Source organism: Cinclus cinclus, chromosome 1, assembly GCF_963662255.1.
Source record: "Cinclus cinclus chromosome 1, bCinCin1.1, whole genome shotgun sequence".
Classification (NCBI taxonomy): domain Eukaryota; kingdom Metazoa; phylum Chordata; class Aves; order Passeriformes; family Cinclidae; genus Cinclus; species Cinclus cinclus.
Window position 1 is genome coordinate 131,854,936 of NC_085046.1, and position 27,453 is coordinate 131,882,388.

Here is a 27,453-nt window from a genome sequence, read left to right on the forward strand (position 1 = left end):
GGAAGCAGCAAAATACAGTGGTGGATCCAGGGCACCCACTTTTATTCTGATCCAATATATAAGCCAGTTGTGCAGCTGCTTGGGCACACAATGAAAAGTTGGAACCATTTTCTCCCATTCCTAAATAACTGGCAACACCAATACCACAGCCTTGTCTGGGCCCACAGCCCTGGACCTCCCTCAGGAAATGGAATGCAGGCTGCAGGGCTGTATCAGGGAAGCATTCAGGCCAAAGCAGGTGGGGCTATTTGCCATGCACCACCACCACATCACATAGTGAAACACCATCTACAGGTCTGTGTCAGACACCCCTGTCCTGCCACAGTCTCGGCAAGCAAGAGGGACTGCAGCTGTCTAGTGAGCACAACAGGGCTACATCACTTCCAAGTACTCTAAAGAAATCATCCAGCCTTCATATTTTGTAAAAATTCTGAACTGCAGTTAGAACAAACAGCAGCATGTAGCAAATCAAACTGAAATACATACTTTGTTCAGACTCCAGGTTGGCTTTAATGGCAGACTGTCTTCAAGTACAGTGAGTATTTCTGCTCTGACCACTGCTGCATTTATAGAGAAATTGTTTTCTACTTATCTGTAAGTTAACATAAAACAGCTTTTAAAAACTGCATGACAGAATCCTGTGGGATTATCTAACCTTCGGCAACCGTAGTTGCATTCAGTAAAAAAAAACAAAAACAAAAAAAAAAAAAAACCCACCACACAGCAGTATCTTTGTCTAGCAAGACCTCAACAGGCAAACTGAAGAGCTTATCACTGCTTGAAATGGGTCAGCTAGTAATTCAGGTTAAAAACAAAAACAAACCAAAACACAGGTTTCCCCCTATCATTTACTCCCTTTCCACTTCCACATTTAATTACAGCAATGAGTATTTCTTAGACTACTTATTTCCAAAGCATAAGCCATTCTGTATCTCCGAACTGGCCTGTAAAACTGTTCTGACAAATCCAAACTGAGAATTTACTTTCAAGTAACAGCTCATCAAGTTTCATAAAATCTTTACAGAGTCAGAAAATAACAATTCCTACCAGCTGGCACTCATAAAACACATTTGCAGCCAAAAGGTATAAATTTTACCTCCATCTAAAGGGTTTAAAAAGTCCCTTTTGTCTGTAGGATCCAGACCTTAATGCATCATTTCAAAACCCTAAAAACCCCTTCTCCTCCTTCCCCCAGTTTTCAAGTAGGGAAATTTAAAGTGAGGAAGTAAGCAAAGGACCTTGAAGAAATCTAGATGCTGCAGTAATACAATAAGGAAATTCTCTGACCAGTTCAAGCAGTTCATTACTCAGTGCATATATATTGCAGCAGTCCGATTTACCTTTACATTGTGGATACAGCTAAATTAAGTGCAAGAGAGCATTTGATGTTTCTGTAGTCTTGTGCAGCCCTATCTTAGAATCAGCACTACACAGAACTAGCTGAAAGCTGAAAGTTAAGACTTTTAAAATAAACACTATTAAAAAAAATCAAATGTTCTGTGACAACATGCAGAATTGGACTAACCCATGCTGCCTCAGGGCACTGCATGCACATGAGCTAAACAACCTCTCCGTGCACACCCATGCCTAGTGCAGGTTAGCTGGTTGGTGTGAAGAACTGAATCTATGGTCATGCTCTAAAAAACACACCACAGGTTGCCTTTAGCCTTCCAGGAACTTACATGACTTTCACTTCATAAAGATTGATCAATCTTAAAATTTTTACTGTTTAACACAAAGCTGAACCAATGGGCTTGAGAAAAGAAAGCTTCTCAGATCAATTACATATACATCTATTTTATAGCTATCTGCCTAGTTCCTCCCAAAGTTCGCCTGAAAAACAGTAAAATCTACACAAAGTTTTATTGCAATCATACAAGGGATACATCACGGGTCAAATACAACAAATACTATGATGCAATTTTACATTTATTAAACTACAGTTCAAAGCACAAATTTACACATTCTAAATACACTAAAACATCTAATGAAGTCACACTGGTCTCCCACTGACATTTGATATATCTGGGCGAAAGACAATAACTTTACAAGACTTTTCTAACAGGAATCCTTAGTATAAAAACTGTGTACTTGTATGTAAACTGTTGAAGAACCCAAGTGATGGGTTTCCATCTCCACTAAGTCATCCATTTTGTTGCATATTTAACGCTCAGGGGTTGAATGAATTTGATTTTAAATTTGGACACCATTATCTAACCCTCCCACCCCCCACTGAATTGTAGCTGTAGCTTGTTTTGCCTGGTCCCCATTACTATTACTATTTTTTCAAGTTTTGAAGAGAATGAATTGAATTCAAGATTGTTCCATTTCTTCCACATTGGAATGTTGACCAGACAAACTACAGACTTGCAACTGCAGGTCTAAATGAAGCGTTAATGCCTGTTTAAGCTGCAGTGGAAAAGCGTTCTTCCTGGCTCAGCTGAATGCACGAAGGCACAAAGAAGAAGTTCTTCATCAATGTGTCTGAAACGATTCCAGCATCCTGCATCTCATCCCTGCAGCAGAAAAGGTCAAGAGATGTAACAGCATGTTCTCAGGTTCAGTTTCCCTTCAGAACTCAGCACAGCATTTCAAGCCAGTTGCCCCTGCACGGCTTGGCCCCCAGCCTGGCAGAAGGGAGCCCAGCTGTATCAGTGCCTGGCACACACAAATGCTGTCACTTTTCAGGGTGGGAACACAAGGTCCTGCCTGCCTCAGCCCAAAAATGGGTTACCACACTCTCCATCACCATGAGAGCATCACTGCTCTTCCTGCCCATTACAGTGCCGACACTGTACACAAGCTGTGGTTATTTGTATTAGGAAAGCTCAAAGGTTGATAGGACACAGCTTTTGCTAAGCCAGTAAAGACTTAACAACTGGCACTGAACTCACAGGTGAGATCAGTCCAGTATTTTGCTTTCCCTTATCACCCCTAAAGGAATGAAGGCATTTTATCACAGATCTCAGTTTAGTCTCAGCAGTCAGACAACAGACAAAAAAAAAGAAATCCACACACTAAAAAAAGACACATTCTTGCACAGTCAGCATTTTCTTATATAAATTACATTCAGTGGCAAATAAGTGCCCACTCCTGAAGGAAGCCAAAGCAACCTTGCCACTATCAAGACAGTTCTCTTACCAATCACTGAAAGACATCATGTAGTAAATCAGTGGCCTCTGGTAGTCATTAAAGGTAGACTGTTCACCTAAGGTACCAGAACCCATATTGTCAAAGATCAGCCAATCTCCAACGCTCAACTCAGGAAGAAGACAGTTTTCCACAATTTGATCAAGCTCATCACAGGATGGACCCCAAAGGCTGCTTGCAAACAGAGGCTCATCTTCCTTGTATTTCTATAGGGAAATGATTGAGGCAATTCAGGCTTCATTTTATTGAATAAGATATTTTTCAAATATACAGAAGGTTAATTCAATAAATGATATGCAATCATATATGTATGAAGTGTTAAACATATATTCAATAGACAAGGGTGGTAAGGACTACATCTGAAGAATATTGGAGGACTCACCTTGTGAACCTCTGGGATAGTATTCAGTTTCTCAGATAATTTACTTGCAAAAGAACCATAAACACCATCATTTATGTAATATGTAAATACCGGTTCAACATCATTCCTGGTTTGCTCCACTGGAAGTAAAAAAAGAAGTTGTCTTGTATGCATGTTTTGTCATAAGTAGTCCCTCTGCAACCTAAGTCAGCTGCTTTCTCCTGACAAGGGCTTCCATATATAGTGGGATGGGAGAATTACAAGCAGAATAATCTATATGAGACCAGATTATAAATGAAATTACAAGACAAAGTGTGAGCCTTAATAAAAGTAATACTCTGAGTAATAACCGCTGCTAAGAATAGAAATGCAGAGAATTAGCTTGCTCTGTGACATGATTTTTTTATGCTCTAATACAGAACCTTCTACCACACCATCTGTGACACACCTAACACAGGCTTAGCCTAGTAAGGATACAAGAAGTGCCACATAACAGTAACAGTGAGATACACATAACATATGGTCAGAACCCAAAAGGTATATTATAGTGCAAGAACTAGGGGATGCATAAATACATAAACCAAGTCTAGTCTATCCCAACTAATAGTGGGCAATAACCTGTACTGATTCACAACACAGAAAACAAATTCAACCCTTACCTCCAGAAGGAAGAAGTTTATCATACTCAACAGTCTTCTTTGCAATGACATTCACTGCCAGTGTAAACGCAGATGAAACATAATAACATCCAGGCTCTGCAATCACATTAACACCAGATTCCTTAGGAAAGTAGACATCCAGCAATGGCCTGATGACATGATTAACCTAGGAAATTGAAGTCAGATGTAAGACCAATAAACTGAGCTTAGGGATGTATCACATACATGCACTTCCAGTCAGCACACCAAATGCTTCTCTGAGAAATGCCTTTACCAGAGGTCCACATTTATAAAATAGCATGCAAGAAAACTGGTCATTCTGCTAAACACTGAAGATGAAGAACCATGAGTCTGAGTACTACACAGTCTCTCTTCACAATCAATGTTCAAGCCGTGGTACACTCAGGACTGCACCAGTAAATTTTGATGCCCATACAGCACAACAGATAATGTAAAATTACATATGAGCCCACAAGAACAGGCAAAGGGCCTTTTTGTGATCAGTTCTGAATAGTGTTCTACTAGAAACAATTATTTAATACTAATGTTCATATCTTAAGATAGATATTTGAAGCACAACAGGTATTTTGGGCATGGAACAGAACCACTAGAATTGAGAGAAAAGCCCTGATTGCTGTTAGTAACTCCTCACTACATAACTGTGACTGTCCTGAATTCATGGAATCTGTGTTTAAGGCAATATAACAGTGTAAACTGGGTATCCTGTTTTGCATGACACTTCATGCTAAAGATGGTATTTAGGCCAAACCAGAGGCCAGCCAAATCAAGACTTTTAGCTGTCAGTTCTAAAGCAAAGTACCAGAAGTTTTCATCCCATAGCAACAGGGTTTATGAGCCAAAGTATGCTAAGGCACCCTGGCCCTAACCGTGCAAGAGACACCAGCTGGACAACAACAGTGAAAAAACCCTTGAATTACTACTGCTAGGGTTGCTTCAGATAATAATTTAATCTCTAACACACTTAAATCAGCATTCACCCAGGACCAACAGGATTAAAAAGAATTAATAATCACCTCAAAAAACTAATTACACTATCCATGATCAAGAATACAAACCCAACTAGTGGGATCTTGAGTTACAGTCTAACGAGGAGCTTAAACAATGTTTCAGCTGTCAATTCAAGCTGTAATTTGAAAGTTAAACACTTCAATTTCCTCAAAAGTAAGAGTTTCAACTTCAACACATTGCATACCTCCTCCAGCTGAAGTTCTGAACCTGTGAAGCCTCCACCAATATCCAACATGTTCATCTTAAAGCCAAATTCTTCCTAAAATGAATAGGCAGAAGGTAAGTACATGAACACCTGTAAATGCAAAAATATTTTGTTGCTCCTGTGGTTGTTTTCTGTGTATTTCAGTTTCTGAAAATATTTAGCTTAGTACATCTAATGAGGGAGTAAGGGCATAGTACAGCTCTATTAAATGTAGTAGCAAAGCCCTGGGATGTCAATAGAGGCTGGTTACACAACTCTCTGCAAGTCCCACAGCAATATCAACTCCCATATCTTGTTGCTTTTGTTATATTCAGACAGTATTTGCTGAACAGGTGGTGCATTCTGACAAAAGACCGTTTAAGGACTTCACAAATTTTGTGACAACACCACTACAAGGAATTTGCACAAAGATCAGCAAGATCCTCAGTTTTATTGTCCCTACATGTTACCAGCCACAGCTAAGGCACTGCAGTAATATGAGAAAGAAGACTGGCAGTCTTCTGTTTAGTTTACAAACATCTCATACCACAATAGATGCCAGCATACAATTGCTCAATTTCAATGTAACCTAAAAGCATCAGTTATGTATTTACAAGACTGAGATTTGAATATCAAAAAGCCTTGACCCAAAGTGGGAAACTAAACAGCATGCAAGGCTACTGTCTGTCAGTGGGACAGTATTCATTACCATCATTAGGACTAAGTTGGTTTTACCTCTACTACACATGGTAAAGGAGTATTTAGTCCCTTACTAGAAGTTCCATCTCCAGTGACTTATTTTGGGAAGAAAGTAGGTGGTTTGTTAGTATGAATGGACTAGAATCAATCTACTATAGCAATTGCATGTGTGCATAGATCTACTTACAGCCATGTCAAACACACACCGAGCATCAGATATAGCATGAATGTATGTTTGCAGATCCTTGCAAGAGCCTGAAACATGAAATCTGAAAGAAATAAAAACACAGTAAATATGCTGAACCATGCAGCTTTCAGACCAGGCAAGTCGTTTCACCATATAAACAGCAACAGAAGCAATTCATTCCCAAGTGTCTCAAAACAAGCTTAAATGATACTACAGCAACTGTGCAAATAAGGTCAGACCAGCATTGCATTCTATTTAATTGGATTTGTATGTGAGAATTGTCTTCCTCTTAATCCTAAAGAATGTCCTGCAATATTCTCATCTTTGAAAAAAACCAGATTTACTGAATTTTGCAGTCTTCACTATCAAAGCGGCTAGAAGTTGTTCTTCAGTAGGTGCCAATGCTGCAGAGAAGTATTGATGCCTACCAAAAGGTCCTGAATCCCCTCTCATTCCTTGTTCCAAAGATTCAAGTACTGACATATGCAGTTAGTCACTGAGGTGCTAAAACAAATGCCAGTATTCCCATGGGCTTTTTCAAGAGGAATATGGTCTGCTGGTTCTAGACAGACTACACACACACCTGAGCCAGGGTTCTCTACTCAAAGTCTACTCCTTTAAGGATTACTATTTTGAGGCAAAGGTCACATTTCAGACTTACTTGCATGAATCCACATGTGGTTCTTAAGATTATTTGAATAAAGATTATGCACAAGAGCCATATTATTTTTATGAAAGACATAATACGAAGAGGAATGATTTTTCAGTAGAACCTAATTTTTAAAGAAATTTATAGTTTATGCTTTAACATCCATTCCAAACAGATATACAACATTTGTGGTTTAAATCATCAAAATCTGGTTTATTTTTTTATTGTCCTGAAGACCCATTTATTTGTTTGGTTACTTTCCTAAAACAGTCATGAGCATGTGATAGATTTGTAGCTGAAGGTAGACAGAGCAGACTTGTGCATGCATTTCTCTCCCATACAGTAAAACATCCACCAAGCTTCCAGTTAAAATACCACATATCATTTGTACAAAAGTGGAACTCTAGGATTCATTCCTGCCACCTGCAAGTGGCAAAAACGTATGAGTATTTCATCTTGATATGATCAAAGAGTGACATACAACCTTAACTCTTACAAAATCTGACCCAACATTCATCTTGTTCAAACTACCCAACCTATTCCATGCTGTACTAGCATTTTTTATGATGTTTATTGCCAGAAAAATGCAAATAGTCACCACAGAAGTTCAAGAGTACAGCCAGAGAATAGGGGAGGCTTCCAAACTTAGTTTTCACACTGACAGAAGGATTTATGATACTTTATTTCAAATCATTTTGATAGCTGTAATAGTTATTTTGTTTCATACTAGTTTGTGCTTGCAAGCAAAAGCTCATGATTCTAAATTGATGTGGTATTGTTTGCCTGGGGGTTTTGTTGATTTTTTTTTTTTTAAACCCAGTAAAATCGTGTCACTGAGGAAAAATTCTTTTCTATTTTACATCTTAAGTACATCATACAAATATCTGCTCAGCCAACAGAGGACAATGAAGTTACTCACTTGACACCAACTATTTGGACTCCCAGCTCCTTAGCACATTCCATGAGATGCCTACAGTTCTTCAGGGTGGTGCCAAACTTCATATTCATCTCCTCACCAGCAGTAATGTCTTCTGTGGCAATGTGCAGTAAGAGCCTAAGAGAAGGGGAAGATGATTGGGGCAGTTGGTTTACATCATCAGCACATGTGAAGCCTGAAGACTGTCAGAAGTGTGTTGATTATGTTGTCAATACTCCAGCTCCATCGATGGATGAATCAAGGCAACCTAATAATAACAATCCTGTACAGAGAAAAAACTAGCAATTAGGGGCTAAAACATGGAGCCAACAAGGACAAGGGATTTGGAAATGCAGCAACTAAGACTCTTGTAGCAGCAAGAGTCTGTTGAGCGCTGTAATAAAAAAATAACGTTACCTTCTAATAAAGCATAGTTCCTCACAAAATCAGTAAGACTAATAGGATTCTTCCCATCTCTGTCCTCCTCCCCAGCCCAGAGGCTCCCCTTCAGTCCGACACATATCAGATTTAGTTAAACTCAGCATCTGAAGAGCAGGCAGGCTGAAAGCACACCCTGGCCAACCTCTCCTTCTGGCTGAGCACATGGACTCGGGATGAAGGGATAGGGTGGTCAGTCCATTCCCTGCCCCTTCTTCCAGGACACTAGAGCAGGGAGGCAGCAAGTACCATCTTTTACATTCTCATGCAGTGGGACATCTTCGTCTCTCTTGGCAAAGTCTCATTTTGGGTAGGTCTGGCAAATTGCAGTGCCAATGCTAACCTTTCTCTATGTTTCAATAACACTTGAGGGACAAAGGCATGGTCACACCCAAACCTCCAGAGATATATCCCCAAACCTCCCAAATACAAACTGCTGTCCACTGAGGAAGTCACAAGATCAATTATTTAGTCATGCAGTAAACTAAACAGAGGTGGTGCCATGACATACATGCAGACTGGACAGAGCACATTGCAGTTAACCAGGATGGGGAGCATAAATGAGTGGAAGAAACTCTATACCCAGAGTAAAACAGCTCTTTACAAGACAGGCAAACACAACTCAGCCTAGCCGCAACAGTTGGCCTAACATCTACCATGACTTCTACAAGTACTTTCTAAATGTTTCATGGCATGTTTAAAAACAGTAAAAACTCCTAAGTTCTCACACAGCTTGCCTTTCAATCCTTGTAATTTATATAATTTTGTCTTGAGAAACTGTCAAGCATCTCATTTCCTGCTTCTCCACTAACATGGAAAAGTCTGTTCAAAAAAAATCTGTAGTCAAACAGTATTTCATGAAGTATTTGGAAAAATGTGCTAGCTGTAGCAAAAAAATTATTACAAGTCAATATCTTTAACATGTAATAGAAAAATTCAAATCCATACTATGATTTGTAACCTCATGTTAAGATTAGTCAAAACCCCTCCTTAAAGATATCCAATGTTAAATTTCTTGATAAATTGTTATAGCAGCATTTTAAGTGAATCAAGACATTTTTCAAGCAAAACCCATTAAATCTGATTTCTAGAAATCTAGCAGGATTCTTCCTCCTAGGTTTCACCCAGTCAGCGCAGGGCTAGAGGGTGATGTGTGTGTTTAGAATTTGGTTTTATTTTTAATTGTTATGGAAGCATTGATATTTAAACACCCTTGCCTTTACCTAAATTCTTAGGACACCAAGAAGCTCAGCAGCTAAACTCAACCCAGAAAAATCTTAAAGATATACTATAGAAAAGCAATACTTAAGCACTCAATGACATTCCTCATCCTAAAAAAAACCCAACTGCAATCATTTGAGTTGAGTCTTCCAAAGACAGAAACATCAGCTAAAAAAGAGACACTTGCCCCCCATTACTGAGTTCAGTGCAAAGTTACACAAATTTTCAGAAAACAAGAAGAATCACATCCTCCTAAATATGATTTCCTCCACCAAAACATGCTGGCTTTATCTGTGCAAACAACTCAGCTCTAGCAACCACAGCTAGGAAAAACAAGGCTATATAGTGGCTTCGACTTCTTACAATTATGTCAAGGCAGAAAAAAGTAGAGCCTGTTACTTGAGCACCAACATTAAAACTACCTGAATAAGGTAACTGCGACAAAATGGGGGGGGGGGGGGGGGGGGGCAGAATCTATCCAGTAGAGAGATCATATATCTAAAAAAATTCTTGTCCTTGGTAAACAGAACTTTTGCAAATATTAGATGATGGGATCCTTGAAAAGAAGTAAAGAGTTTATCTGGTTTTTCTCTAGTTCATGATAGTCCTTCATCCTGCTTCCCTGATTTATAATTTTTCTGGCTCAAGAAGAATCTGCATCCTAACTTCTGCTGTGGATGCTATCACAGACAAGATCTTCTCAAAGACATTGTTAGAACCATGGAAATAATTCAACACAAAAACTAACAAAACTCTTAAAACCACCAGTGAATAACTAGTAAAACACTAATGATTCAACAGTCAGCTTTAGCATTGCCAAGGCTTTCAAATCCACTAAGTACACCAGGGCAAGCAGTTTCAGGAAAGGTTATTTATCATACATAACATTTTTGCACAGAGATTTCTCTCCAGTATGTAAAGCACAGACAGACTTGCATGAGGATGAAATGTAATCACCAGCAACAGCAATATTAAATCTTGTAGAATTGAACAAACAAAAAGCCTCTCTCAAATACCACCACCCTACCCCAAAAAAACCCACCCAAAACAAAAACAGCCACGGTTTTGGGAAAAGACAATACTTTAATAATGACTGTTCAGAACCAAGGAATTCTGCAAATTATGTCAGGAATTTTCTCCAATCACATTTATGGAAAGCTATACCTTCAATCACTGCAAAGCACTGTAAAAACTCAGTCTCTGACTCTGTATTTCTTAAAGGCATGGCCCAAGGCTAAAGCATTCATATGTGAGGGATGTGATGTTAAATGACATGAGTGCCTATCAGTCCAAGGGACCATTATACATTGGCAGCAATAAAATTGCCATATTTAACAGCCCTTCTTTCTCAAAGCCTTGTCAGCTTTGATCACTTTTCTACAGAAAGCAGCTGAGCTAATACCAAAGTGACTGAAAATAGAACTGGAGTCAAATTCCCCACCGTTTTAATCATGCAGAAATACCTGTGGGTGTATTTAATAGACCTGCAGTGTACTCAAACCCCAGATTGGATCTAATGCACACAGTCATACACTGGTAGCTCAGCCCTGACTTCAGCCAGAGCCACTAATATCCAAACAGAACTCCCTGAAAGGTAACACTGAAACCAAAACAGAGCAGGAGAAAGATGTATTTGCAGATGATGAAATGCCAGACTTCTGAATTTTAATCACTGAAACCTTTACGTGAAGATTGCCCTAAAAAATCCCTTTCTCCCAAACCAATAGCCTTGTATTAAGAAGCCAAAACTCAGTAGGGAAAGATGCAAAAAAGCTACTTTCAAAGGAGACAGAAGAACAGATACAAGTGATTTGTACTAAGGAAGCCATGTACTTTGCTTGCAACTCAAACCATCCAGAATACAGGTAAATTAAGTTTCCCCCACATTAAAAGCAAAACCAGAATTTTGACACTCACTTGGCGTTTGGATGGTTACGTGAAATTTTCTTCAGCTCAATATCATTGTCACAAGTCATGATGTTTATCCCAGCTTTTGCCGCATACTTGATCTGAGAGGCCTGCTTGCAAGGATTTGTGTATATGATGTTTTCAGGAGAAATGCCCAGGTCTTGTACCAATGCCATTTCGGACTGAAAAACAGGAGCACAGCAGTTTAACAAAGTGCACTGCACCATCTTTCCTGAATTTTTATTACTCGTGCTCTACTACCACACTAAAGAGAAAACTATCTACTCCTTCTAGGGCAGAAGTACAGATCTTCAACAGCCAGTTACGAATGAGTTTACTGTTCAAATTTTATTTATAAACATGGCACTTAACACCAAACAGATGCATGTAAAACAGCAGACATATGAAATAAAATCAGGCATATAGACAAGAAAAACTTACTTTACTGGAACATGCAAAACCAACACCAAGAGTTCCCAGAATTTCGAGGACACCTGGAGTAGAATTGCATTTTACAGGATAAAATGGCTTTATTGGTGCCATCACATTCCGCCATTGTATGTTATTCCTTACAAGCTTTCCAAGATCACCAACATAAAAGGCTTTTTTTCCAGTCTGTAAAAGGAAGAATAGGAAAATAAAATGTCTGAAATTGTAGGTTTTCTGACAAACAACCCAAAGTCTTAAAGAACTATGTATCTCTTTTACCCTGCTCTTAACTTTTAGATTTGAACTTGAACAATGTCTTTTTGGTCACCTAGCAATTTGAACTAGCTTTAAAAAAAAAATCAAAGAGAATACCTACCACTTCAGAGATATTATGAATGCTAGTGACAATATTCTGATATTCCTGAATAAAAGATTCTACTTAAAGGACAAATGCTGATTTTTATCCAAAAATATATATTAAGTTATAGTTTCTTTCAACTTTTTATTTTCAGAAGTCTGCAGCTATTTATAGGAAGAAAATCCACTGGGATGAAAGCTTCCACAGTCTCATATGACAAATGAAATTTACATCTTATTACACAAGGAATAAAATCTGATGCACTAATAATGTTTTAACACCCAGCTAACAGCTTGGTTTACTGAAAATCTGTCTGATGGTATTTTAGTTCAGGAAGTCAGTTTTGAGACTTTGTTCTCCACATCTTGTGAAGAATGAAGTTCAAAAGGAGTTTTAAGAACCAGACTCCATGTTAAAGGTGACAGAATCAAGTACATAATCTTTAAGAAAATGCACAGACTTTTCTGGAACTGTTAAGTTCCCTCTGCTCATCTGTTTCAACAGCCTTTCTTAATATCAGGTCATGATGTGGGTGGAGTGGATCAAAATGCAAACAGATCATTTCAGATTTGTTCATAATGTGCACTCAGTAAAACTACTGTAAGTGAATGACCTACTGTAAATTAATTAAAGACCATCACAAAACACATGACGGATCTGAATGGAGATTGTACATCAAATGTTAATTCTAGCACCTGACTTTCACAGATATGAAACTCTATATGTTGTGGCTTATTTTATACAAAGTCTTTTATTTCTGTTTAAAAAACAAATAGAAATTCCATCGGGTGGAAGCATACTGACCCCCTGTACGGGTCACCAGCAGGAATGGGATCTGGAGCTTTAGATCCATGGCACAGGCCTCTACCCCTTGAGCTAAAGGAGTAAATGAAAGCAGCAGGAGGCAGCTATCCTCTGTGAGCCAGCCAGTGGTTGGAGACATGACATGTTGCCAGTAGTTTACCTATTTATTTGCTAGACAGAAAAAGAATATTAGGAATCAGGATTTGGGAGTCCTACACCTGAGTTCAGAAGGCCATGGAATTTAGCTATTTGCTGTATTATAGTTGACCACTTGCACACTCTGATAAACCAAGGGGAAATGAGAAACTCACAGGTATTGCATATGAAGAATACAGGATTTGCTTAATTAAACTTTTTTTAAGGTTTGCTCTTTCTATAATTTTGTCTACAGAATAAAAGCTACATCTTCCTGCCTCCTCCTAAGAAATGAGTGAAGCTTTATTCAAAACATTACCACTGTGTACACAATTATTCAAGTTTCTTTCCAGTTGACTGCTAAACTTCAGTAACTTTTACACCAGTTTGTCTTGAAAGATAGCACCTCACAATGTGCTTGTACCAGACTTTCCATTGGAGAGAAGGGTAACAGGAAGATGTATAAATATAAACCATGATGGTTCACAGAAAATTTAAACATGGCTTTAAACTGGCTCAGCATACACATTTGTCAGAACTGTCATATTCTCAGGGAAAGAACAACAAAAAGGTTCTAACTAAATATACCCACTTGCACAATTTCAGGTGCTTGATCTAAACCCCATTGCTAATAAAATCTCTTGAAACAATGAGAAGGGAACCTGTATTTAATTACATCAGCCAGACTACTTTCCTGCTAGCCACACTCAGGGAGGAAGGTAAGAGTTGATGCCCAAATTTCCCCAACAGAATTCTGCCCAAAGCAAGAAAACAGCCAAGAAGCAGAATTAGAAGAGGAAACTACTTTATAAAGTGAGCCTTAGCTGACTGTTCCTCAGTTGCTGTCGGCGCATCAGTACTAAAATACTTTAACCTAGTCTGAAGACCTAGAGAACTAAATCAAAAGATTTGGAAAGCAAACTTACATGAGTATGTTCATAAATACAGTTGTCAATAACATCTGCAAGAGTTGCTCCTTCATCCAACAGACCAATGGAGTAATTTGCATCCTCAAGAAATCCTTTCATCTCAGCCGTATTCCACAAAGCCGACAGTCATAAACCAAGAAACACAAGGGATGGGCTTCCAAGCCTTATATCCGGGTCCTTAAATTATGCAACAAACTGTACAAAGAAAACATGTATCAATAGAAAAAGAGGCACAAAGCATACTATGCTGCTATTTAAAAATCAACTTTCTACACCTGATGTCCTGCAAACAGTAACACACCCTCTACAAAAATCAAAGGTGTTTTGACTCTGCTCACACTACATTTGTCAGAGATATGAATAGAAAAATTCTACTGAAGCCAAGAATAAAACAGAAGCTAGGTACTTTAAATCCAATACTAACTTCCAGAAACAATTAATGCAACGCTGCTCTTGAGAAGAATTCCAGACTGTATGCACACTGATCTGCACTGAGTTTATGCAAACTATGAAAATACTGCAAGTGCAGCATAACTGTACAAATGCCTCAGCTCAGTTCTTCTCAAGCACAGCATCTTAAGCAATGCTAGCATTCAAATGTGCAACTGGAAGACTGCCTGTAAGAGAACATTCTTAAATTTGTTATAGAAAACTTGTAGCTTATTGATTAAATGTTAGCAGTGATAGTTGTGTTCTGGGGGGGGTTAGGCTAATTTATAACCACCACATTTACGTGTTGTATTTATTACACATTTTGTTGTTCTGGTCATAACACTACCTACAGCACTTAAAAATGTTTATTGCAATAGAGGTTGATAAAAAGCCAGTAGGCTAACAGTAATTTTAAAAGTGATCAACCTTAGTATGTAGAATTGTTATTGAAATAAAGTATGAGTTACAGTCTAACTTTATTTGCATCTTGCTTATCCTCACATCTCCACAGCAAATTAGCTTAGTAGTTTATACACAGTGTTTTCCAAAAGACAACCTTAACACAGCCCAAACACTGACAGCACTTCTATTTTACTAATTAAAAGTGTTCATAGAAACCTCAAACATTACATCTGAAAGCCAAAAATACTTCATTAGGACTATAAAAGTTAAGATAATTTAGGCTTCAAAAAATCACAGGGCCATGGTATTAACTCTGTCTCTTGTTTCATCCACCAGATCTGTACAGTAAAAAACCAAACACAATTTGCAACACAGGTTTGGTTAATGTTGTCAACAACACGAAAAAAGTTACTTGGCTGTAGTTTAATATTACCAAAACTAAGCAGCAGTTGCTCCTGCTTGTCATTATGCCAAATAATGGGAAAGGAGCCAGCAAGGCTTTTTATATGCTTTCTGCACAACTCAAACGTGCCCCCTTATGTTTGCTACAAGAGCAATTTACTGCCAGGTGAACTAACCCAGTGGCAGCAAGAATATTCAGTTCTGTTCAGAAGCTGAATGATAAAGTACACTGGGTGAGAAATACCTGTCTCACACCTATATATTGAGTCCTACGATTATTTAAGGGAATCCTGAAGATCCAAAACCATCACAGAAGAGCAAGATAATTATCACATTGATGTAAGGATTTAGTTATAAAAACAATGACTAGGTGGTGGACTATAGTAACCACAAGTCTTTAGTCAGTCATATCTCAGTATAAGACAGATAAAACACCTTAAAAAATATCACCACTGAACAAAAGAAGCTTGTGAACTAAGTTTGCCTTAGAATCAGTCCAACAAGCATGAGCACCACAACCATCTTCATAAAATATCCATGGTTTTCAGAGGCAGAGGACCAAAAAGATTGGGTCATCTTCCTCCACATTGGAAAAAAATGCTGGCACCAGCATTTTACTGAAAGTTTTTTAAAGAAACTACTATATATATATAAGGTTACTACTTATCTAGACTTTGAAATTTTGGCTGAGATTTTTATTTCATGCTACAAGCTACTTCCTACACTCTAAAGCATAGAGACAGTAAAGAGTCCCTTCCACCCCAGATCTACCCTTCTGGAAGGTCTCAGCAGACCCACTGGAACGAGTCACAGCCCTGAACAGATTTTTAGACTCAGACACACAGAATTAATTGCTTCTACCTTATATTTCAAATGAAGCAACTCAGTCTAACCAACTGCACACTTTTCCTGTGTGAGTGGACGTTCATCTGAGTTACTGCAGAATAGATTTACACTAGTTCTTTAGTGCTCTTAAAAGAAAGGCTTTTTTTTTTCATAGTTAATGACTGCGGTGTCTATAGCTTTCAGACAAATGGTATAGAAAAGAATACTTTCCTTCAAAAGCTGCCCTTTTAATTTTGAGAGTTAAGTTCAAGTAAAGCATGGGGGGAGGACTCTTGACCACCAACTCCGCAAGGCCACCACCAACAAAAAGAAAATTATCTAGTAAGTTAGTTTTGATGAAGATTATTTTCTAAATAGTTTTTATAATTTGATTTAAAATTTAAATCATAATTCTTTCCCTTGTCTCCTGCTCATTCATCAAAAAGCATCTTATGACCAAGAGGCAGGGACCAAAAGGAATATATACTAATGCAGATTCAAGGACAAATTGCAACAAACCATAAACAAACTGATATAACCTCTCCCAGGCTGCTAAACAGTGATTGCTTTTTCTAAGCACATACAAGACACAGAAGTTTTTACATTTAACAAATTATCTAGCAGGGGAAAAAAAAGCTAACATTTGTTTGACTATTGTCTAGTTTCCCCTTTTTTTGAAGAGATGACACCTCTTCAGTCTTGATAGGAAGAATATTCACTGCTACAGCACCACTACAAGACAGTGGCTAGAGAAGCATTTCTTTAAGGGGTTAATCCCTTACAATAGGATTTGGAACTCTGCTGTCACCTTATTCTGTCCTGACTCGTTCCCTCCCAAGGGGGGAAGAGAAGCAGTGATAAAATTTGCAGAAGGAAAGCTAAAGGATTGTTTAGAATTTTTTTTTAATGTCTGTAAGATGAGTCAGAAATCATTAGATTACAGAGCTCACTCCTTGCTGGAAATGCTGACTTACTGCAAGTCATTATTTGACAGACTTGGTGTGGTAATATCACCCATTTTCACACCTGAAATGTTAGTCTGCACAATGCTCCAGGACACATATTTTAAGAAAAACAAAAGCTGTCAAGTGGTATGAGACTTCTACATAGGCATGTAATTGCTTTCTTTGAAGTAAGCGTTACATCCTCAGGCTCTTTACAGTTCAACACAATGACTTCCCAGATGAAGAACTCCAAGATAAAAAGTGTACATATTTAAACACTGCAATTACAGTAGACATCTGGAAAAAAATAGAATTTTCTCAACAGAGTCTAAGCACATGCTTGTCACATGTAAGCATCCATGACACACACAATTTTCTTTTATTAGCATTGTCCAAACTATGTATTATTTGGCCTGAGAACTTTTAAATCCCCAAACACCTATAGGTTTGGTTCTTTCATTAAAAACTTCCTTTGCAAAAAAGTGTCTGCAAACAAAACGGGCTCCTAATAATGCCTTTCAACCCCATCTTATTAAACAAAAGTATTTATGATAAATAATTATGCTGATGCAAAAATCATAAAGGGCTACTAAAAACACCTTCTCTCACTCCTTGCAATACTGGCTCTTCAGGGGTAACAAATCAAAAAATAAACATTTTGTCATCAGCAATTCTGTACAAAACAGGTATATTAGAAAAGTACATATATGTTTTTTATATATACTCACTATACAGGAGTCCTCCATTTTCAGTGCAGGAAATACCTCTTTATAATGTGAGTATCTTTAAAAAAAAAATACTCCAGGACACCATTTCACTATCTTACATCACTAATTTAGTTAGCTGAATGCAGCCACTAACCAACTGATGGAAATGCTGAAACAGGTCTTTTTTTGCATTACTCAAGTTACCTCTCAGTACAAATCCACTGAGGGTCATAACTAGGGTTACCTGTACAGCTTTCGCCAGTTGCATCCTACTCTATTCTCTCAGCAGCATTCCACACAGTTAAGTGAACAATGTAGAAAGAACAATTCTGCTGAAGCAAGCAAATGGGGTAGGATACTGAAAAAACAATGGCCACCCAACATCATCTACAGGAACAATGATCTCCTTCTGCTTTCTTGAAGTTTGAATACATCATTCAGACACCATAAGCTCCTAAAGCTTACCAAAGAATATTACTCTTCTAAGTGCACATATACTTCCGTGGTACCAGACCAGCACTTCTCTTTTACAACAGTGCAGTCACTTCCTTGTCTTATCTTCTTACTTGCTAAGTCAGTGCTAGTATTTGGCCTCTCCACTGCCCCCTAAGACTCCCAACTCCCAGCCCTCCTGCTCCCCCAACTACTACCAGCTCCACCTACACGAAGTCATCAAGGCTGTCAAAGTTAGCCAGTGCAGAGAGCTACTGCTTCCACTTGGGACAGACAGGGATTGTTGATACATTAGACTTCCATTGCTAACTCCCATCATTTCTGATCAATCAGATGTGGCAATAAATAGAAGAGATTTTAAAGGAGTAAGACTTCAGGCCATGGTTGCCAGACTGCTCAGGGAGTGTGAGCTTGAAGAGCAGACAGAGCTAAACCCCGAGTCTTCCCCAGACCAGTGTAACACCAGGAAAAAGTGAGATGGAGAAAATTATGAAAAGGAAGCAAGTTTATTGGAAATGTAAGTACACCTTCAGACAGAAGATTTCTATTTTAGCTCCACTGGAACATTAACATTACAGTTAAATTTAAAAGTTCACTTGACTTTTTTCCCATTAAATCACTTTGCAAGCTGAACAAGATTCAAAGTACCAATTAGCTCTCTAACTTGCGTCTTAGCTGTGTTTGAGGCAATGACCTCTGCTTCAGCTACAGATTTCCTGGCAAACACTACTGCTACTTACATCACCACTACATTCAATACTGAAATACTTCCATTTGTGTACAGTATTGCTGAACATGTAACAGATCCAACCTCAAAATAAACACATATTATCTGAATATTCAGTTGCAAAATAAAGCAAATCCTGTGGTATTTCCATTCCAGGGCAACCTATACCTTGCATTGTTTGTTACAGCTTAGGAGTCTATCAGTTAGAAAAGGAATACCTTAAAGAAGGTACCCGAACAGCCTTCGCCTCAAGAGTAAGAACTTCTGTCACAACCAAAATCATATACAGAACAGTTTTAGAAATTAAGATGCATCTATAGTACCTTAAATTTTTATACTTGATTCATTCCTTTAACAATTCTTCTGCCTCTCCTAGCTTCTTACTACTTTATTCCTGTTCAAGTGCAAAATGTCATGCAAGAGTTCTAGCCACACACAAGAGTGAACCAAAACTTAAACTGAACAGAACCAATTTTCTCAGCTATTTTGCTTATAAAAACCACACCTAAATCATAACAGTGATACTCAAACTTCTCAGTGTTAACAGAATTCACTTGAACAGAGCATTCAACTAACAAAGAACCAGATACATGCAGTTAACTCAGCAAGTTTCAAACAAAAAAAAAAAAACAACCTCTGGAGATAGAGCCAAAAGTCATGATAAACCAAGCTCATGCTATGCCTTGGTAATTGAGGTATATTCAAAGAACAAGTTTATCTACATTAAGTACCTTATTAGAAGGCATACTAACACAACTGGCATTTGGAATCTTTGTGGTCTTTAAAAAGTACCTGGCTCAGTAAGATGTACTTAACCATTTGCAAGTTCTCCATTAAAATCATTATATAATTTATAGGTACCAAGCCGAACAAAAACACCTTCAAGCTAGACAGGAAAAAAGTAATACTGTACAAATACTGTATAAAGTCAGCTTAAATGCATTTGTAATATCTGACTTAAGACTATTGTTAAAAACCACAAAACTATTTTAAGTTAACAGAACATGATAACCATGCACTTTTCAGAGTTTTCTGTGCTCCTTAAGATCAGCTAAGTGCATTCATTTGTTTTCCATTACCATGGTCTTGTTTTCCTTTAATAACTATCTGCCACTTCAAAATACAAAGGCATTTATAACTGGTGCACATTTTCCATCCAACATTAAATTCCACATTATACTGGAGCCCCACTACAACTATTTGTGGAAGTAGATAGCAAATAATGGAGACAAGCATTTGGGAAGGCACACCCTTCATGATCAGCCTTAGTTACTGTTTACAATAGCAAATTTTGACTGTTTCAGTATAAACTACTCTAAGAAATTTTACAGTACTAAGCAAGTCATGAGTTGATGTTAACAGTCATGCAGTCCAATTCATGACTTCAGAATTATCACTGAGAGACTGAAGTTACAGCATTTTATTCCAGGACTTCTGCAGCCAACCCCCCTAATTCAGGAAAGTAACTCTATTCACCAAGTTTAGTGCAGAACTTCATCAGATAATTGCATTGAGAAAGGTGTTAGGTGAGTAAAATTTTTAGTACCCCCACCATTCTGAATGAAAGGCCTATGCAATTTTGATAATCTACATCCAGACAGTTATCTTCCTTATCAAAAACCAATACAAGCTGTATTTCTGCAAATGCTTATCCTCCTGCATACAGATGAAGAGAGACTTACATGGACAAGTTAGGAGATGGAACCCTACTATCATCAGCTAGGTTCCCAAGGTGGCTCAGCGTTGAAGTCGAACTGCTCTCTATAAAGCACTTCTCCTAAGCCCTCTGGATAGTTGTAAACTTGATCAGAGATTTTGCCCTGTAGGGAGAAAAATGCACACAAAAATAAATTTCATAGCCAGAACATAATAAAAGCTTTATGATAAAACATGTAACAAATGCCTTTTCAGTAGTGCTTTTAAGGAGGCTCGCAACAACCCACCATGAAAGTTTATAATCACATCAAACACTCATTTTTCAGGAATTTATATTAACTCCGGAGACAGAATAAGTTAGATGTACAAAGAACTGCTAAAACACATGAAACTGCTTATTTGTACTTATCTTTCAGTCTGAATGGGGAGACTTTCAAAACTAATTGCAAAGAGCTCTGATCTTTGCATGATCCTGGTGTAGGGTAGTATGGCTTAACACTGGACTACTCTCCCACAAGTGTTTTTAACCCTGTAACCACTGCATTCTTCCCCTCCCCACTTCCTTTCTATTTTAGAATTCCCTTGCCACGTTCCTTCTCCCTCTGCTGTGAATGAACACGGCATGTGGGTGAAAAAGCTATGTGGGTGAAAAATAGTGCTTTATATAGTGAAACTGAACACCAGACAAATCCAGAAATGAGCAAGACAAGAAAAACAAAGAAACTTATGCTTGCCTTCAGGAATGAGGAAACATTTCAGCTGGCCCTTAAAGGCTATTGCACACATCACCAAAGCAGCATTTTAAAGTACAAGGCTAGCTTACCCAAGGTAAATCAATCACACAAACCAGTACAACGAACATAAAAGCAGTCAAGGAAACATTTATTAGCCCTGTTGAGAAGTTATTCCTCCTAAAAGCAACCATTTTCATGGAATGAAATATGCTACTAAACTACTCAGGTATAAAGCCAACATACAAAAAAGCTTCTACAAATTTGCTGCGATATGTGGCATGAAAGACAATGTCCCAACCTATTGTAAAAAATAAACCTTTGCTACGTACACTATTTAAGTAATACTACCTGGGCTGACTACAAAAACCTGACTTCTGGCAATCGCTCAACACAAGATCATCTTCACAGCCATATTAGTTAAACTCTGAAATGTACTTGTCCACTTATTCTTGCTATTGGATAATTAAACTAGTACACTATAAAGAGCTGCATAACACACATAGGCAATGCAACTTGAGGGTAACTGTTTCACAGCAACTCCTACAGAGCAATCCCTGCAGCTTTACCACACAAATTAGCATTTACTAGCATGCAACGTTAAAAACAAACCTCAATGCTTCAAAAGTGAGATATTATGGAATTATGCCAGTTAGAATTAATGCATATTTATTATATTTAACCTTACTTTTTCTTTCACTAAAGCAAGAAGTCAGTAACATTCAGTTCCACACACAACAGTTTCACAAAAGGAAGGTGTTGCCAGCATTCAAAATCAACTAGTAGTTAGACTATTTCCTGCTGCTGTTCTTATTATACTTAAGAATCCATATAAATTTTCCAGTGATAGGAATTCAGTTTACCTTCCCCGCCAACCACATCATTAAACAAGTGCTTCTAGGGAGAGCACATAACCTTCAGTGGAAAACTAAAAATGCAATGCTTCAGCCAAATATCACCTGCTGTATTATGCCAATAAATATTCTCGCACGTCCCAAAAAGGAAAGTTTACAGTGAAAGTTCCTGTGGAGCAGGAAGGAAACCTGACAATTTTTTGCAGCAACAGTCAACCTTGAGCTGTGCCGAGTTGTCTTTCAGAACTTTTTAAGTGAGTTTTATCTAAAGGATCTACACAAACATATACAAAATAGTCTGACTGCTCTCTTTTGTGTAGCTTTGCCACTTCTAAACATTCAGAAGAAAATGGTACAATTTGAGCCTTTCCAATAACAGTCATTTTAGTCTACTTTAACTAGCAGAAAGAAGGATTTTTTTTTTTGGCTTTAAAAGGCCAGAGCTGGGCTACCATTAGAAGTAGAAGTCTATTAGATGTCCAAAACCCATATGGGCAAACCCAGTTTTACAAAAATTGCATGTTATCAACCACAATGAAGCATTCCTTGTTTAAGGGTTTTAAAGTAAGTATAAAAATGCTCTTTGCTAAGCAGCAAACTGAGTTGTGGAATTAGTCAGCAAGGTAGCCCTGCCTTTTAGTATTCAAGTGACATATATGCATGTGTTTATCATCTGTTGGTATATTCTTCTAGCAGGTTCCTGAGGCAACTGCATCTCAAGCAACCACAATCACAACTCTCCTGAGGACCCAAATCACCCCCCAGTTGCCCACAGCATGTAGTTTTGTCAGAACTCCTACATCTGTGAAACAAGCCCTGTTAAGTGCCCAGCTGGGCTGGGCTTTTTTCTGTTCACTGGCCCCCCCCCCCTCACCTCCCCATGTGTGATGCCAACAGGCCTATAAAACCAGGCATCAACTCAGTCTCTTAAAAAACATTAAATCCACTGCATCTGTTTCTGAGAGGAGGCTCTTTAGTGGCTTGAGCTAAAATATCCATTAACCAAGCCCTAAAAATCTAGAATTACAATGACCTTGCATATTTACTCGTGGTGACAGACTCAAAGGCACCAAAGTTACTCTTGGTTCACATAAAAACCTAGGTATTTTTGAGTTACAGGAAGCCTCTTCCAGATCAGGGAGATGACACTGTGGCAAGGGGAGGGGAGCAGGTCCCTGAGGAGTTTTCCCATGAACCACACTCTTGCTCCTGTGCTACATCAACAGTACTTAGAACTGAAATTTATCATTACACCCAAATTAGCGCACTACACGATTAAGCCTCACTTTGAGGCAGGGACAGTCTTAATTCTCTTCCAGAGCACTGTCTTCCCTTTAATTTGGAGAGATGGAATAATTTTCAGCAGCACTCCTCTAATCACACACCTGCACCAGCTTTCCAGGGAGCAGTGAGAAGCACAAGCTGCAGATCCAGGGGCAGGCTGCAGTGCTGAAAGGCAGTAATCCCTCCTCTTGCCTCCAGTAAAACTGTGCCCACGGGAGAGACATTCCCACAGCTGTTCACCACCAAACAACACCCTCCCCCTCCCAAAGACCCTCCCTTTTCTGGGGTTGAACAGCCTTCCCTGGAGCTCAATGCCCAGCGGGAGGGATAGGGGAGAGTGGGCGGCTGGCTGTCTGCCGGGGGTCTTGGCCTACAGGAGGCAGAGAAGGGAGCTCAGCACAGCCAGAGGCACACGGGGAAGGGGCTGCCTTGTCACGGGCATCAGCCACAGCAGCAGCAGCATTGTTCACGCGGTGACAGGAAGGAAAGAACTAGACTGGACCAGTCCAGACTGGAACAAACCCCTCCTACCATCACCATTATTCACAACCCCCACCTCCCCCCCAGCACCACTGCTTCCCACGTTTATCCAAGGAAGAATAGTGGGCAAGTGCAGAGTCTTCAGAGGCAAAAATCCAGCAGCCGGGGAGGGCAGAAGAAGTGGGGCAGGACTACTCCCCAACCCACTTGCACACAAGAGACCCCATCACACATCTGACTAAATGGTAGGCAAATCTATGCTGCTTTTTTTGGACTTCATGTTTTCATTCCGGGTGGCTATAACCGACCAGGACTACACAATTGTATCCTGGTTAGTCAGCAGAGACTGCTGCAGGTCTGAAACGCAGTGCTTCTCCTGCCTACAGGCACAAGGCATCTGTGCAGGATTTTGTACTGCAGGAGATATACTTCAGAAAGGCTCATTTTCTTCCCTCTTCACCACAGCCAGGTAACCCCCAGCATACACAGCCGTCTCCATGGGCTCATGACCGGAAAAGACCTGCAGTGCTGTCTAGTACCCAGCCATAACAGCATCCTCTTCAGCCACACCACGGTCCTGCACCTGCACCGTCCCACTTAGGCAGGCGTGAGCCCGCTCGTTCACCGTGCCTTTAGCTCCCCTACCACCAGGAACAGACACCTCTGCGGATCTCTCACCACTGTAACTCTGCTGACCTCCTATCAAACAGGGAAAGGCACTGCAGCCACCACACACGCACTCCGGATGCCCCAACAGTAAGGCGCCCACACTTTACACACAGGAATTCAGATGGTAGCTGAGCAGGAACCAGACTCTGTTCTCCATACTTTCCAAAAGCCACTAGTACACCAGTGGCCAAATGGACCACATTACCTCTGCTTGGCAGAGGCAGCCAAGCCAAGAAGGTCGAGCTCAACCAAGGGACCGCCAAAGGAGCCGGCGGTATCAAACCTGCTACTGCTGCACCAAGGGAGGGGGTAGAGCGTGCGCTGGTCAGATGACCAGGGAACGATTCCTCGGGCAAAGGGAGGGGACTGCTAACCGGAGGGAAAGGATCCCTTTCCACATGCCGGGTAACCCCACGGCCCTTCTGCGTGAACGGAGACCCGGAAAGCGTCACTCGTGCGATGCCCTTATAACTCGTGCGTTCCTCTGACAGCCCTCGATCGCCATGCCGAGGGGGACAGGTGAGGGAGGGGCTGCTCGTGCAGGCGCAACTCAGGTGAGGGCGAAAAGTGGAGCACGGCAGTGGGAGCCCGGATGGATGAACACGCTCACAAGAAGCACAACATGGCCCCTGAGAAGCAGGCAAGGAGACGCCGCGGCCATGCCACCAGCATTTCTCCAGCCTCTGCCCCCGTCAGGCTGCCCAGCGGCGGAGCCTGTCACACACGGCTGCCCGCGGGAGCTCACAGCGTGTGGGTCACACGTGGAAAGGGAGCCTGCAGCAACCGTGCCGCAGCCTGCGCTCCCAGCCCGGACAGCTGCCACAGGGCACCGGGCAGCCCCTCTCCCTGCGGGGTCCAGGCCGAGACGCCCCTCGATCCCCGCTTCCAGGCAGGGGCGCCCTGCGAGAGGCAGCAGCGCCCGGTGGGCGCGGGTCTCCAGCCGCGGGTACTGCCCCGGCTGTGAGGGGGAAGACACCGTACAGCCCCCCTCCGCAGGAATCCGCCATGTTAGGGCGGCCGCCGAGCCCCCGCTGCCCGCGGAACCGGCGGCCCCGCCGCCCTTCCGCGTCCCAGAGACTGCGGGAGAAGGGGACCGGCGGCACCGCCGCAGCGTTCACCCCGGTGCCCGGCTTCTGCTCCCGCCCCGTCACCGCTCGCACGCAGCGCTGTCCGCCATGTTAGCGCGGCGGCCGTTGACCCGCCGCCGCCACCCTGCCGGCTGAGGGGGTCCCGCTGCCCGCCCGCTCGGCCCCCGCACTGCGGCCCCGCATCGCCCGGCGCGCAGGGGGACGGGGGAGCTTCGGCTCTGACTCATTCCGCCGCTCTCCATCTGGCGCCGCCGGTGGTAGCCGGTCTCGCCCCACGCCGCCGGGCGGAGAAAGGGCAGCGGGAGGAACCGGCCCCATCGCCAAACCTCCCCGGCAGTCATCGCCACGATACTGCCCGCCGGGTGCCCCTCCGCCCTTTCCGGGCGTCACGACCACCTCTACCCGTCCCTCCCTGCACTGCCCTGGGCCCCGGGCAGGGGGAAGCCCCTGTCGGTCCCGCCCGCCGCCGGTGACCACGGACGCTCCGGCCCGGTTCGGAGCTCGGGGTGGGCGTCGCCACTGCTCCCCTCTCTCCCTCCCGCCACCTCCCCCACGGGCGACGAGAGCCCCGGGACCCCCGCTCCGGTACTCACGTGAGATAACGGCCCGAAAAATTTGGTAAATCGTCTTCTCTTTTTAGGCGGAATTTTTAAAGAGGGATGTGGGAACCTACAGCAGAAATACAGGCGGCGGCAGCGGCGCCTTCCAGGGCCATAGGCTGCGGGGGCGGCCGGCGGGGAAAGCGCAGTTCAGCGCTGGGACCAGAGGGCACAGACGGAGAGAGACAGAGCCGGAGCGGGCCGGGGGCTGCGGCAGCGGCGGGCGGAGGCGGGAGCGTGGCCGGTGAGCTGCGAGCGAGCGAGCGGAGACACGGGGCGAGAAGAAGGGGCTGTCGCCGGCAGCGCTTTTATAGGGCGGGCGGGCGAGCGGGGCGGGATCCGGGCTGGCGTCACCGCACCGGGGCGGGACGCGCCGCCTTTCCTCGGCGCGGCGGCCGGGGCGAGCTGGGCTGGGCTGGGCGAGCGAGGCGTGTGTCCCCGGCTGGGGTGGGGGGTGTCCCCGGCTGGGGTGGGGGGTGTCCCCGGCGGGGCTAGGGAATGTCCCCGGCGGGCCGCCCGCCTGCCCTGGTTCGTACCGAGGGTGCTGCAGGAGCGGTTCCTGACAAAAGCCACGGCAGGGACGCATCCCCCCGGAATCCCGGGCAGGTGGTTACGATACGTGTCTTCACACTGCATCTGGGATCTGTGCTTTTGTCATGGCTTCACTAACCCGAGACCTATTCCGTGTCACTACGGCTTTGAGCAGGTGGGAAAGGAAGCCAGGGTTTAATGGTCAACCAGAGGCCTCCTTGTCCTAGTTAACAACAGCCTGACAGCTCGCCCTGATTTCCTGGGCATTGATAAGCTGCTCATAATGCTCGCCAGAAGAAATTAATTACACTGCATAGCTGGCAGCCTCAGTGTCCCAGCAATTTTAGGCCTTCAAGAATCCTGTAAGTAAATATATGAATGGAAGGCTTTAGCTGATCCTTTTAATTCACATAGTTTCACTGAAGCTTTGGGACATCTTGAGCACACCTCAAAGCCTTTAGTTCTTTCTTAACACCGTTATGAGGGAGCATTGCTCAGCAGCAAGTGGAAAAGACCCACTCAGAGATGAGGTGCCTCAATTAAAAGTCACAAAACTGTTTCATGATGGAACTGTAGATGCACCCTGTCCACCAGCCTGGCTCTGCCATGTCAG

At 41.6% G+C, this 27,453-nt stretch overlaps 1 protein-coding gene across 2 annotated transcripts; it reads right to left on the minus strand.

Annotated features, from left to right (window-relative positions):
• On the minus strand, positions 1-26,556 carry AZIN1 (antizyme inhibitor 1). 2 transcript variants are annotated; one of them, XM_062490720.1, is made up of 12 exons: positions 26,304-26,556; positions 20,631-20,768; positions 14,054-14,251; positions 11,843-12,016; positions 11,411-11,583; positions 7,838-7,972; positions 6,270-6,351; positions 5,384-5,458; positions 4,171-4,336; positions 3,533-3,651; positions 3,142-3,356; positions 1-2,516 (listed from the first exon to the last, which is right to left on the minus strand). In XM_062490720.1, exons 3-12 carry the CDS (start codon positions 14,153-14,155, stop codon positions 2,405-2,407), a joined length of 1,353 nt encoding a protein of 450 aa, XP_062346704.1. In that variant the 5' UTR covers positions 14,156-14,251; positions 20,631-20,768; positions 26,304-26,556; the 3' UTR covers positions 1-2,404. The 2 variants fall into 2 exon arrangements, with proteins under 2 accessions (XP_062346704.1, XP_062346713.1); XM_062490729.1 differs by lacking the exons at positions 20,631-20,768; positions 26,304-26,556 and adding an exon at positions 12,993-13,163 and having other exon boundaries at positions 14,054-14,178.
• Between the last annotated feature and the right edge of the window lie 897 nt (positions 26,557-27,453).

Bases quoted from the DNA above. Each gene is read 5' to 3' on its own strand.
- AZIN1 (XM_062490720.1), bottom strand. From the start codon at position 14,155: ATGAAAGGATTTCTTGAGGATGCAAATTACTCCATTGGTCTGTTGGAT. The intron at 6,352-7,837 runs GTGAGTAACTTC...TATTTCTTTCAG, and splicing joins GTCCAAATAGTTGGTGTCAA to ATTTCATGTTTCAGGCTCTT. The intron at 3,652-4,170 runs GTAAGGGTTGAA...TTTTACTTCCAG, and splicing joins TAAACTTCTTCCTTCTGGAG to TGGAGCAAACCAGGAATGAT.